Source organism: Schistocerca cancellata, chromosome 4, assembly GCF_023864275.1.
Source record: "Schistocerca cancellata isolate TAMUIC-IGC-003103 chromosome 4, iqSchCanc2.1, whole genome shotgun sequence".
NCBI lineage: Eukaryota > Metazoa > Arthropoda > Insecta > Orthoptera > Acrididae > Schistocerca > Schistocerca cancellata.
Window position 1 is genome coordinate 169,813,374 of NC_064629.1, and position 13,638 is coordinate 169,827,011.

Genomic DNA, 13,638 nt, shown 5'->3' on the forward strand with positions numbered 1-13,638 from the left:
GTATGAGCTTACATCTATTTTTTTAAAAAAGTCTTTGTATTGTCTGATAAATATTGCAACCCCCCCCCCCCTCCCTCGCCCCCATTTCTACACATCATAGCTGCCAGAATGTCTTCCTTAGTTGTGGAATAATCTACTTGATTTTCTGTAAGCCAGTGTTATACATAAAAAATTTTTTAACCCACAAAAATTTTCCAAACCTAGTAATTTATTCCTAATACTGTGAATGTTGACTTGCATGAGGGTAAGTAATTTTTTTTTTGCTCTAAGTGATTAGAGGAACCTGCTTTTTACATGAAGTATTTGTACTTTGTGATGACTCTGGAACTAAACTCTTGCAACCTCCTTGACTGTACAATTTGTTGAGCCCATTCGTTTATTTGTTTCAAGCCTTTTCTCAATTATTCTGTCCACCTGATCGCACAGAAAAAGTTTCCCTTTGCAGTTTAAATGTAGCCCATGTTTGATGTGTAAAGATCATTTAATATTGCCTATTTCTATAACATCACAATTATCATACCATGAACAAACCTGTATGATCGAGGTGTTTATCTTGTGTACTTCTCTGCTGGCACATGAACTTAAAGTTAAATTGTGTCTATGAGGTATTGTAACAGTAATTTAATGTTTTGATTGGTTTGCCACACCACTTGAGCTGCTTAAACATGCAACATGGTTTATTTCTTGCCACGTTTAGTTTTTGGGCTGGTATCGTCTAGGACAGCACTCGGTTTGGCTCCCTGTTTCACAATTCCAGTAGCTGCGGTGTCACTATTTGTGTCATTAAATACACTAGTTAATTTCCTGCCATGACTGTCCGCCAAAATTGGCACTTTGTAGTTATTACCTAGTAGATTTTTGTTTGAATTGCCTCTGGCTTTAACTAGCAATTTAGTTTTCTGTTGTTCAGGAAAGTGTTTGTTGTTGTCATTGTTAATATTGCAGTCAGTGTCTGTGCTGCTTTTGTGACTTGACCTGAATTTGAGAGATTGTTGATAAAATTCACATCAAGATTAAGATTTTCTGTAGTTTCCTACATACTTCAGGCAAATTTTCATATGTTTGCTTTAAAAACGACAGAGCTGATTTAATTTTAGAGTCCAGACGAGGCTCAGTCTCCAGTGACCCTTCACGGGTGAGGTATTATACACCAATCATTTCCTGCAAATCAGGATTGTAATTTAAATTGTGAGGGATATATAATAAATCATAATGCGATTTTCTTGTAACACAGTTAGTACTTAAACTCAGGGGCTATATTTGTATTAAATTTTATGTTTCAGGTATGTTATAGATGCAAAGTGGTATCGTAATTTTCAGCGATATGTGGGGCTTGATCAAGATCCTGAAAATCCCATAATGGAAGAATTTCCAGGTCCTATTGATAATAGTGCAATTCTGACAGGTATGTGTGCAATATATTGTTTCTATTCCTGTAACGTTGTGTTGCATTTTTGAGTTTTGTTTTATTTGACTGTATGTTTGGGGACTGCTACTATGTTCTTTCTTGGTATTATGCATAAAATCAGTAGTACTTCGTGCTAGCAACAGAACTACAGAGGGAATCAACATCTCCTTGTAAGTTAAATGATGGTGATGGTGTTCGTTTTCAGTTTCTTTTCTACTTGTTCGCGGAATCTTGAGTTCAGTTTTTTTTTCTCTACTCTCTCTCTCTCTCTCTTTTTTTTTTTTTTTTTTTTTTTTTTTTTTTTTTTTTTTTTTTTTTTTTTTTTTTTTTTTTTTGTGTAGAACTAAAGTGGCAATGCTGTATGGAATATGACCTTGGTGGCATAGGGTTAAGTACCAACTGGCCTCAACATTTTGCAGTTTACAAAGATTTTATCTTTTTTTCACTTATTCTTTTCTTTTGTGGCTTTGCTATGTGTCTCTTGCATTGTCAACACGACAATTACTTCTAATATAATTGTTTTAGTTGCCTTTGGTCTTCCTTAATTTTATATCTTCACATAGTGATTGTCAGTTTCTCCTGTTCCATTGAAGAATCCTTATGTAGGAACTTATAGCATATTAAATGTTTTATTTTGGTTTCCATGATGGTCTCCATCTTCAACTGGACGTAGTTAAATAAAAGTTAATTTGAAAAATTCTAAATTGACTCATCCACATCAGTGTGGTATATTAAGTTTGTGACCCATGGGATGTTCAGCCTAACTGTGTAAGCTAGAGTAATTATTGGAGCTATGAGCATTGTTTGACATTACATTTTTTTGTATGGAAAATTTAAGTATTATATGACACTGTGTCATGTACAGGATGTCCTATGAAAAATGGTCAATGTTCAGGGTATAACAAGAATGATCATTTGAGGCAAGAAAAGGATCTAGTAAACAAGGGCTGTAAAATGCATACCTTAAAAGTTATGAGTACTTGTTTAGTGGAAGAGGTGTGTTTAACGGCATTGAAGATGAAGAAATGCTTATAGCTCTTTAAGGTATGTGTTTTAGAACCCACATTTACTAGACTTTTTTGTATCAAATGATCATCCCTGTCATATCCCTGAATATTGGTTGTTCCTCCTGAGACACATTGCATAAGGGTACTTTTCTAATGAAAACAGCTCATATCATGGGGGGGGGGGGGGGGGGGGGGGAATTCATTGTTTACCTGAGTTGATATATAATTTTGTTTATGGGAACAGAACACACTTGGAAATTCTGAAGTTTATGAATTGTGCCTGGACATCATTAGTGAGTGTTTCTAATAATCAAACAGTTGCAGTCACTTCAATAGGCAAGTTATCAAACTGCGCAGCACTATGAATGACTGGTGGAAGCAGTGAAGGGCTCCTGCAAAGATTGGTCAGTGAGTGCATAACTACCGTTCATTTTTCTTTGCCAATAAATTAGTGAACTGCAGAAACTTTATGCAGCACATGAGTTCACACAACCTTTTTGTATCCCTTGCAATAATACCAATGCTCATGAGGATTCATTCAGAGAATTGATCCCATTCTTCAGGTAATATTGACACTGGGCCATTAAAGTCGAGAAAAAGTTACCCTTGCAAAAGAAGTCTGATTTATACTACATAGAACAGACTGTAAGATTGAGCATAACATTCTTAGATAAATAATGTAGTGGGCAGTCTGGTAATAGGATACTCTGTAGTATATAGTAGTAAAAGGCATGCCAAATTGATCTGATTATTTCTACATCCTTGAAGAGACCATACATACTTGTATCTAGCAAGTGCCCTCCATAGGTCCCTTTGGAAGAATATGACTAGTAGCAAACCTCCTCTCCTTCACTCTCCCCCATCCTCGCGACAGTGCATTTTGGGATCACCTTCATGGGCATTTAGCGTGCGTGGAATGTCCATTGTGTGACATCCTAAACAGCTTTTAGATAGTCTATGGTACATTTAATTATAGATCCTTGTGGCGATATCTAGCAGTATTCACATTGACCTCATGATGTTTCACTGCTGTTTATGTTCTGTAGGTAGGAGGGTTTAATAATGTGACTGGACTGTGTATGTGAAATGTATTATTTACCAGAGTTTTTTCTGGACAACCTGAAGTATACTACCTGTCTGCAAGAAAAGCAGCAGAGAAAATTTTTTATTGTGTTTTACTACTGATGTACCTCCACAAAGAAGTTTAGTATATTTAAGAATGGATGAACATATGTGCAAAATTAAGATCCAAGTCTACCACATATGTCAGTCAATTGATCACATTAAAAAATTATTAAATTACAAAATATTACCAACTGCCAATTATTGGGATTTGAAACAGGTTTGTGAGAATAGAAAACACAGCATTATCATGCAGAAAAATAAAATAAAATTGTGATGCTGAAGGTACAATTGATGAAGTATAAATCACATATTGAACAGATAGTAAGGGAAGAAGAGGTTTGGAAGCTCCATCAGTTTGCATAAACAGAGGCTGAAATACCACCAGTGTGACATAGTATTTGATATTGACAATACTCCTATTCTTGTTGAAAATTTCCTAAAGTAGAAGTAATGATCTTTGCTGAAGATGCTCACAACATAAGTAGTTCCACGAGAGAGATACTAAAGTGAAGACCGAAAAGAGCAATTTTTCAGTACAATATTAACTGGAAGTTTTGCTAATGAACTATCACATATAAACACAATAAATATGAAAGAATGTGCAGGACTTTAAACATATTTATTAATAAAAAATTAATAGGAACACCATTGTTATGCGTATTTTGAAACACTCCAATTAAGGAACCTTCATTATGCATGTGAGAACCAATTTTAGTGATGAAAATATGCTACAAGCGTAATTTGAACTTTGTATCAGCAATTTCACCAAGAAGGTGTATAAAAATTACAATTTATCCCTTCTGAAGTTTTTCAGGAAAAACTGCCCACAATTTGAAAATAAGAATAGTGTTTACAAATAGAACATGAGATAAAAAGGTGCCCCACTTACTGAACTCTGGTCGCTTAAAAATATTTAGGCTTATAGGTGCCGGTGTGCATCTGCATATGTTTTCACCCCATTGGCTTTTATTTGCTTGTTTACCTTATTTGTGATTCAATATTTCCCTTTCAGTTATTATAGATATTTACACTGCATCTCACAGGCATGTTATAAAACTTCATTCAGCAGTGTTCCTTTTTAACACTTTGTACAGGTTTTAATTGTTTGCAACTAAAGTGTGCAACATTTGTTTCCAGACTATGGGGAACTCCGAGAACACCTTTGTGAAGAGAATGATTTTGTTCTAGTGCCAGATGAACTTTGGGTCTTATTAGTAAAGTGGTATGGCGTTATTTACAATCAGAAACCAATTGCAAGGAAGGTATGTTAACAGTTGATTTGTTACTAACTGCAGTAATTTAGTATTGGGGTTACATATGAGATACTCTGGCTCCTTCATGATTAAAGATAAGAAAAGTTTAACAATGGGGACAAAAACCATGTTACATGCTCATATAAATTATGTTTTTATCCGTTTGTGAATAGTGCATGGAGTACTATTTACTTTACATCTTGTGAAGTTTTCTAGAGATACTTTGTGCAAGGATGATGCAAGCTGATGTAATTGTGCATGAATCTAAAAGGACATAAGAAGTAATCAGAGCTGTTGTATAGAACTGCTAAAGAACCAGATGTTACAGTTTGCGTATCACCTTAATGTGGCTCTTAATTATGCGGTAAAGTGAACTGAACATCTGTCTCCACTATTGTGTTTACAACCTAAGAAACAGTGATAATAATAATAATAATAATAATAATAATAATAATAATAAAGATTTTATTGTCTTTAGGCCATTACAGCAATTGAGAATGTCAAATGAAGTTACAATTTATAATACGGTGTGATAAGGTATTGACTACTGAAATATTTTAGCTTATATTACAATAAATGTACAGTGGGTCATCTGTTGGATTACTGCATTTTACAGTTGAAGAATTCATTAATAGAACGGGTGGGCAATAAACCATTCATGCAGTCTATCTTTGAATGTATGTTCAGGAAGATCCTGTATGGCATGTGGTAGCTTATTAAATAGCTTGTGTCCTGTGACTTCATAGCTATTTATTGATTTTGATAGTCTGTGGTAAGGCGTGTATAAGTGTTTGATGCTTCTTGTGTTGTAACAATGTACATTTTCTCTACGTTTCACATCTTGTAGGTTCTTCTTCGTAAAGATTAAGAAATTGTATATATAGAGGTTTATTACAGTCATAATTTTTTGTTTAGTAAATAAGGGTTTGCAGTGAGCCTTATGTGAAGAATTTGTAATTATCCTAATGGCTTTCTTCTGCAATAATAGGATGTCATGTATATGACTACAGTTACCCCACAAGATAATGCCATAGGATATTATACTCTGGAAAAATGCAAAATAAGATGATCTGATGTATGTTTCAGGTACACAATTTCTGAGTTGTCTTAATAAATAAATTACTCTAGATAGTTTACTACTAATATAGTTTACATGTTGGCCCTAGGATAACTTTTCATCTAAATAAACTCCCAGGAATTTAACAGAACTAGGGTCATCAGATAGTGGCTTTTCTCTTAGAGTGAAGATTATCTGCTGAGTTTTATTTTCATTTAGCAGGAAACCGTTTGCTCTGAACCAATATGCTGCATGAGTGAGTGTATTTTCAGCACAGGTTTTAAGATCATTAAGATTGTTACTGCTATGGAGAAAAGTCGTATCATCTGCATACAATACAGTGGTGGATCTAATAAACGAGGGGAGGTCATTGATCATTATCAGAAACAGGAAGGGCCCCAGTACAGATCCCTGAGGCACACCTACTTTAACATTTTCTATGTTTGACATTTCCTTACCAACACAAACTACCTGTTTACTGTTGTTGAGATAAGCTTTTAATAGTGTGAGACTGTTTTCTTTGATGCCTTAGAATTCTAGTTTCTCTAGTAGTGGCATGTGCTCAACACAGTCGAAGGCCTTGCTTAGGTCACAGAATGAGACCTGAGCAAAGCCTTTGTTCTCAAAAACTTTGAGGATGTAACTGACTACCGTGTTGATTGCATCAATGGTCGACAATTTTTCCTAAACCTGTATTGTGTAGCATTAATTATTCCTAGGTTCTCAAAGTGAGATGATAATTGTTGGTACATGATGCATTCTATTACCTTGGAGAATGCGGGTACTATTGAAATAGGCCTGTAGCTGGATGGAGAGTCTTTATCTCCCTTTTTGTATACTGGGACGATCCTAGACAGTTTTAACTCATCAGGAAAATATCCCTCAAGTAAGCACTTGTTTATGCAATGGGTTAAGGGGTAGAGAATGCGGTCACACACTTTTTTTAGCAGGTTGCATGATATGCCATATATATCTAAGCTATCAGATGATTTCAGTTGTTTTATGACCCCTTGTACATATCTAGGCGATACTTCGGAGAAGGTTACCATGCTTGTATTTAGTGACTGTCTACCCCAATTTTGGGAGAGTAACTCTGATGGACTAATGTCTGGTTTGATAATTGTGTCTCCTTTTTCTTTCACTGAATTAATAAAAAACTCTTTGAGTGTTTGTGGTGGGATATTAATTTTGTCTTTTTTAGTATCTCTGGCAGCACTTTTAATTACTTTCCAAGCGGTTTTTAATTTATTGGTGGAATTATGTATGCTGTTGGCATTGTAGGTTTTTTTGGCTTGCAGGATGGCTCTTTTGTATTCATTCCTGCATTCCACATAGGCTGATTTGGCACAGTCCGACTTCATACTATTGTATATGTTGTACAGTAACAAAACTTGTTTCTTTAGATCTGTCAGCTGTTTATTGTACCATATATTTTGTCTGTTTTGAGATCTGGATTTGTGGCTGCTATCCATTATTTTGATTTTCTTTATGGGAATACTATGGTTAAATAGGGTCAAGAATGCATTAAAAAATCTATCAAATATTATTTTGGCTGTCAGGTTATTACGTGATGTGTAATGTCCATCGACACTACAATGGCCAAACCAGTCTCTGTCAGCAAGGGAATTACAAAATGTGTTAATTTTATCCTCAGTTATGGGTCTGGTAATCACAACTGTTGGGACAGGTCTGTTTGCATTGCTCCTATTGAGGGGAATTTTACTTGCATAATTTAGAGATACGAAGTCATGGTCAGAGAATGGGAACACTACAACTTCGCATGTGTTTTCAGTGGTCTTGAAGTTTACAAAGATGTTATCTAAACATGCTTTGTTGCTTGTGGGCCTGTTATTAACATGATATAAATTGTATTGTCTTAGTAAGTTTTCCAGATCTGCAACACTACCCTTACATTTAGTAACATCAAAATCAGCATTCAAATCACCTCCTATTGCAATATCATAATGTAGCCATTTAATATTACTTAATTCACTCAATAGCATGTCCATTTTTTCTAAAAATATGTTAATGCTTCCCTTTGGTGATCTGTACATGGATACTACTATTAGCTTATGACTATTAATGATTGTACCCGTAACTTCAAAGTGCTGTTCATCACACAAGGAATTTAGGTCTAGTTTGGTTATTGTACAATTGAGTGACTGGTTGGAATAAATTGCCACACCACCTCTAATGTGCTCTTTCCTACAGTAGCTATTTACTATACTAAAATTGTCAAATTTGGCAACTGCAAGTTCATTCTCATTAGCCCAGTGTTCACTCAGACAAAAAATATCAAACTGGTTATCAAGACCAAACTCATTTATGATAAGTTCTTTATCTTTCAGTCCTTGAACGTTAAGGTAACATATTTTAAGATCCATGCTCAGGAGATAATAATAGTGTACACTCCAGTATTGTTACAAGTTGAGAACTGTCTTGTGCTACATGTTTATAAGTGCCACTGAATTGATGGTCCAATAGGAATAAGAACAGAAACAGTATGTACTGTATATTTAACTTACTCTTACTACTCATAATATAACCATAAAACTATTTTCCATGTTGATGTTGATTTCTACCTCAGCTGTGTTTGTTGATTCACTGTCTGTTGTTTGATGTAGGTGATACTGATGATGAGGCTGTAACACTGTTTGCATTAAATGTTGATTGGCACTTTCCTTTGACAGTACTGCTCACACCTTGTCAGCTAGCAAATACTTATTCAAGTGTGATGTGTATGAATACACATTTCATCAAAATAAACCACTGGTTGCTTTAATTCAGATGCTTACACCTGATTACTCACTTATTTTGGTCTCTCTTACTACCAAGATCAGATAGACAGAAAGTTTCTCTCTCAGAGGTTACTTACTAGCCTTGAAGACCACTTCTTTACTACAAAGCTCTGAAGTTTCTTCAAAGCTGATGTATCCTTGTATTGTTCATAATATCATAGTAATTGTTGCATAAAAACAGATTCATCCATAGTGTCAATGACATATTTATATATGTCTTGCTGCTTTTCCTTTGTGATAGATACTTGAATCCCACTCAGCTTGGCATCATATCCTTAATGTAATTTACACACCATCAAATCACTCAGCTTTGGTACCATGTTTCATTGCTTTCATTATTGTGCTATTTCACCTTTCTCCTCCTCATAATCAATTAATGTAATGATTTTAACAGTAAGCTGTTGCAACTGCCCATGTAGACATTTTCTACTATCACTTTCCATGCTTGCACTTTGAGGTATCAGTGTGTACTGCTTTGAACTGGAACATGGCCAAGTTGGATTTCCTCCATGATGAAGTCTATGGTGTGCTCTTCTGAATAATAATTATCAGCTCTGTCTTACAAAATAACAAATCTCATGTGAATAGGAAAGAAAGTAGAACTGGTTCGCTTTAGGAATAGTATATATGAACTGGCCAGTTCAAAATATCTAGGATGTATTGGACGTAGACAGCGAATTGAATATGGGATTGATGCAATATGGCTAACATGTATTAGTGTTTTGATTGGAGTTATTGCACACTGAAGTCTTTTCCACCCAGGGCTTTAGACAAACCATGCACAATGAACCACTGGTGTTGTCATAGTTTATTAAAAATGTGGTGCTTGTTTTGGGTTGCATGATGGCTAATGCTAGTATTGCACATACAGTTGTAATTTGTTATTGAAGTATGCCATCTCTGACACATTCTGCAGTAGATGTTACACAAAAGTAGAGTGGTGAGCATATTAGAAGGTGAGTGGTGGATTCTGATTTGTGATGATTAAAATTTGAAAGGAGAAAGATGATCTGTAATGGATACATCATCATTCTTCTGTAAAAATTGTGGATGAACTGAAAATCTGTCACATTGGTTCAAAATTTGCTATATATTGGTTTAGTCACTGAATAAGCAAAGATTAGTGATCAGAAATACCCAAGGGTGGGAGGATCAGGTGAAGACAAGGGCATATGTCTCTCAGAAATGAAGTTGAGCTGGGCACATGAAAATTAAGGGGGAAATTTCCTCAGACTGTACCATTGACTGAGGTGACAGGAGCATTGTCTTGAAAATGATAACTGTGTCTAATTCATTTGCTTTTCACTGTATCTTGAACCTAATGTCTGTGTACTTATTGCCTTTTTGCTCCCTAGCCCAGCAGTGGAAGATATCTGAAGACTTTTAACCAATGGTTTATGTGCTTTAGTTTGTGCCAACCTCTGTGATCTAACAGTGATAAAACAAAGCAGTGAATGCAACACTTTTGCACAACACTACCATACCCATAGAAATTTAGGAAATACACACATATTGATATCTTGTGTGTTTTGTGAAGTGTAACCATGGACTTAATGACATGTTCACCGGTGAAAGGATTTCCATGCATACATGACAAATCTAAGTGATCTGATATTTCATTGTCAGAACAAGAGAAAGTCATCAGGTTTACTGGGTGATTCAAACACTATTGCAGACTCCTTTTATGTTTCTCCCTCTATTCCTCATCTTTGTTGAGGATTGGAGTTCAATTCTGTTGACCAGCACCTAATCACAAGTGATTGTATTACATTCCCACTCAGTGAAGGTCAGATTCTGCTACTTGAGATTGTCACACATTTCTTGTCTGTGGCAGTCATATGATGGAGTGACATTAGTAACAGTCACAGTGCAGTGTGACATTCTTTACTGATGTGATACATCTTGCCTTGATTCATGAGATTCTGAGATAGATAAACGTGCACCACCCCCTTGACACTGTTTCAGAAGTATGTTGCTTATCCCTCGATATTTGTTTTGTTTAAGTAAGCTTATGTGATGATGATGATTTTCCACACTCTCTTGTAAAATTCACATGATCCCTTTGATGTACTCCTTTTTGCATTTTTGGGATTGTTGTATTTATTGATATGTTTGAGCTATGTTATCTGTGATGGGATTGTATATGTTTTAATAGTAACTGGGAAGACATAGTTAAGATCTTTGTTATTATTTTTTATTAATGGTGGTCAATTTACCGTGACTGGGTAGGTGCATAACAATGAGGGTAAGGACCTGGGAGTGGGGGGGGGGGGGGGGGAGGGGGGGTGGACACCAAGGTAGCACCGTAGTCCATCTAAACGCATGATGTTGATGTCTTGGTCTGATGCTGGGCTGCCCTATTTTCAACACTTGCATCCAGTGACATACTTGAGAATCCTTTCTGCAATACAGTGAGTGAGGCAATACTGTACTTAGCCAAATGCAAGCAGCACCTCAGAAACGAGGCTTGTTTACCCATCATGCGATGGAAAAAGTGGCCTAACCTCTCAGGGATTTGCTGGGATAGTACTTATCCGAAGTAATTTGAATGGAATTAAGTTTAACCTGTTGGACACTTAAAACTATTGTTACTTTGCAAACACTGACTGCTCTGAGAATTCGTAATATCAGTCAAAATATTCCGAGTGAAACTAGGGCAACAGGAGTCACAAAGACGTCTAGACTGTACCGCAACTTGTGCTCTAGTCGTACGTCAGTCATTCCATATAATACGATTTTCATTCGAAGCCCCCCCCCCCTTCCCCCCCCCCCCCCCCCCCCCCCCTCCAGTGAGATATAGTGTTTTCACTCCAAGAAAGTTACATTTTGGCTAGATAGAGTATCACACTTGATGTAAAGGATATAAATTTGACAAAGACCAATCTACATGTTCAAGACACTGATTTGTATCGTCTCTGGTATAGGTTAGACAGAGTATTTTATTAGATTACTTTTTTAAGATTGTAAACAATATGATTTACCTATACAGAGTCATTTCCAGCACAAGTGATCTTTACAAAGTGCAAACTGTAGTTGTTGTCACCATTGCAGAAAATCTTTCTTCTGTAGCGTCTCCTATGTCTGTCAGTGTTGTTCGAGAAACAAAATAGGGCATGGCTGCCTAGAATACAGGCAGCTGTAATAAGAACTACTTGCAGGTAGGCTGTGAATTGCTAAATCACAGGCAAGTCTCGCTATGAAGAAGCCCCCAATAATGTGGCAAACAAGAATACAAATTTACAACACATAATAGAACAAAAAGGTGTAAATAACTGTCAGATTAATATATGCACATAAGGAACACACACCACATCTTTCTCATTTGTAGTAGTGTAGGCTCACTGGCTGGATACCATCATACATCCACAAAGAAATTGATTTAGAAATGAAGAGCGAAAGTACAGAACAGAAATTTTATTTTAGTATCATAAATGTATACATACTGTTTTTAATCATCACTCAGATGATTGAGTCATTGTCACTCAATTGCTTGATGCTACTCTCTCTTTGTAGAGAGCATCGTCCTCTGTGCCATCAGAAACATGAGAAACACAGAATTTTTTAAATGCTTGATAGACAGTTTTATTTGGTATGCATTTCCAAGATTGGTCAATCCACACTCTCACGTGAGTCAAGCTTGCACGCTTAAAATGCCCTGTAGGCTTTCATTGCCTATCTTCTTTCATTAGCCATTGCATGGACATATTTTTAAGTTTGTCCTTAAATGGTTTGTTTAAACAAACATCTAGTGGCTGTAGAATTGACATGATCCCTCCTGGAAGTACAGCCAAGCCTGCTCTACCTTCTACTAATTTTCTCTTTGCAGCCAGAGTAGTATGACCTGCATATGAATCTAGTACAAGCGTGTTCGGCAAACCTATCAAGGCGCCAGAAAGACACTGCCATACAAGTTTAATCCACCCTAATACCAAGTCCTCTGTGAACCAGCCACTTATATTAGCATGCACAATAATACTTTTTTGGAAATACCTCAGACTTAGGTAATGTCTTGCATTTAAAAACGGTGGCCATCGGCTGATCAAGCAAGCATGCAGACATGCACTGCTTTTCACCACCTGCAGACAATATTCTAACACCTTAGTTCCCCTTTGCTTCTACTGCGTAAGTTGTTGACGTATCAGAATACAATGGAGTTACCTGTCGGACCAAGAAGATAATTATTTTTGGTGTGCTGTGTGATTATGAAATACTGAAATTAAAAACATTTTTCTTCATAGTTTTCTGTGCAATTGAAGTACACCTGCGAAGAGAAATTGCCAATGTTTCATGATATGGCTAACCCACTTGCAGCTTCCTTTGATATTTATCATTTTCTGCTGTCTTACAACTTTGTGTGCTTTCACTTGGATAATTTCTGTACAGAAGGTTAAGCACTTCTTTCACTGCTCCCCAACAAAATCATTCAGCACAACATCTAATGTATAATAGTGGCCATGTTTTGGTCTGGAAAATGTCTTTCTGTTGCTGAAACAAGTTAAAAGTTGTTCTTTATGCTGTCATTGTCGTCTCATGTTATTCTTGTTGATTCCGTGTTGCTGACCTGCAGCAGGAATCAATGTTTCCTCAGTGAGAGAAATAACTTCTCTTGGTAAAATAAAACCTGACACTTCACAAAAGTGCTAAAGTAGACTGAAACAAAGAGTGAAATCGGACTGTACCTGTGTACAAACATTGTAGTGAGCACTGCTGTCATTGGCCTAGGGGTTCGTGGAAAAACATAAATGAAGTTAGAGGAGGGAAGAGAGAGTGTTGCAGTGGGAAAGTTCACCCCTTGCATACAGTAAGGATAACATACTTTGATTCGTATCAATCACCTGTAATGGTAGAAATCTCTCACAGAAGCAACAAAGTTTTGTAAAAGCTTGCTTGTGATGACACGTATGTACAAATGTGGAACTTTAGTTGTACTTGAATATGAAATTAGATTATGACAGTGAAACACTTATTGTTACATAATGAATATTGACAG

General features: G+C 36.2%; 1 protein-coding gene across 5 annotated transcripts in view; it reads left to right on the forward strand.

Annotated features, from left to right (window-relative positions):
* The window catches only part of LOC126183279 (ubiquitin carboxyl-terminal hydrolase 15-like), a 176,653-nt gene that overhangs the window by 28,671 nt on the left and 134,344 nt on the right, over positions 1-13,638 (forward strand). For 4 of the 5 annotated variants that reach the window (XM_049925103.1, XM_049925104.1, XM_049925105.1 and 1 more), the window contains exons 2-3: positions 1,284-1,405; positions 4,678-4,802. In XM_049925103.1, coding sequence (XP_049781060.1) covers positions 1,284-1,405; positions 4,678-4,802 — 247 coding nt within the window. Of the gene's footprint in view, positions 1-1,283; positions 1,406-4,677; positions 4,803-13,638 lie in introns of those variants that run through there. The other variant, XM_049925107.1, reaches the window with a different exon arrangement.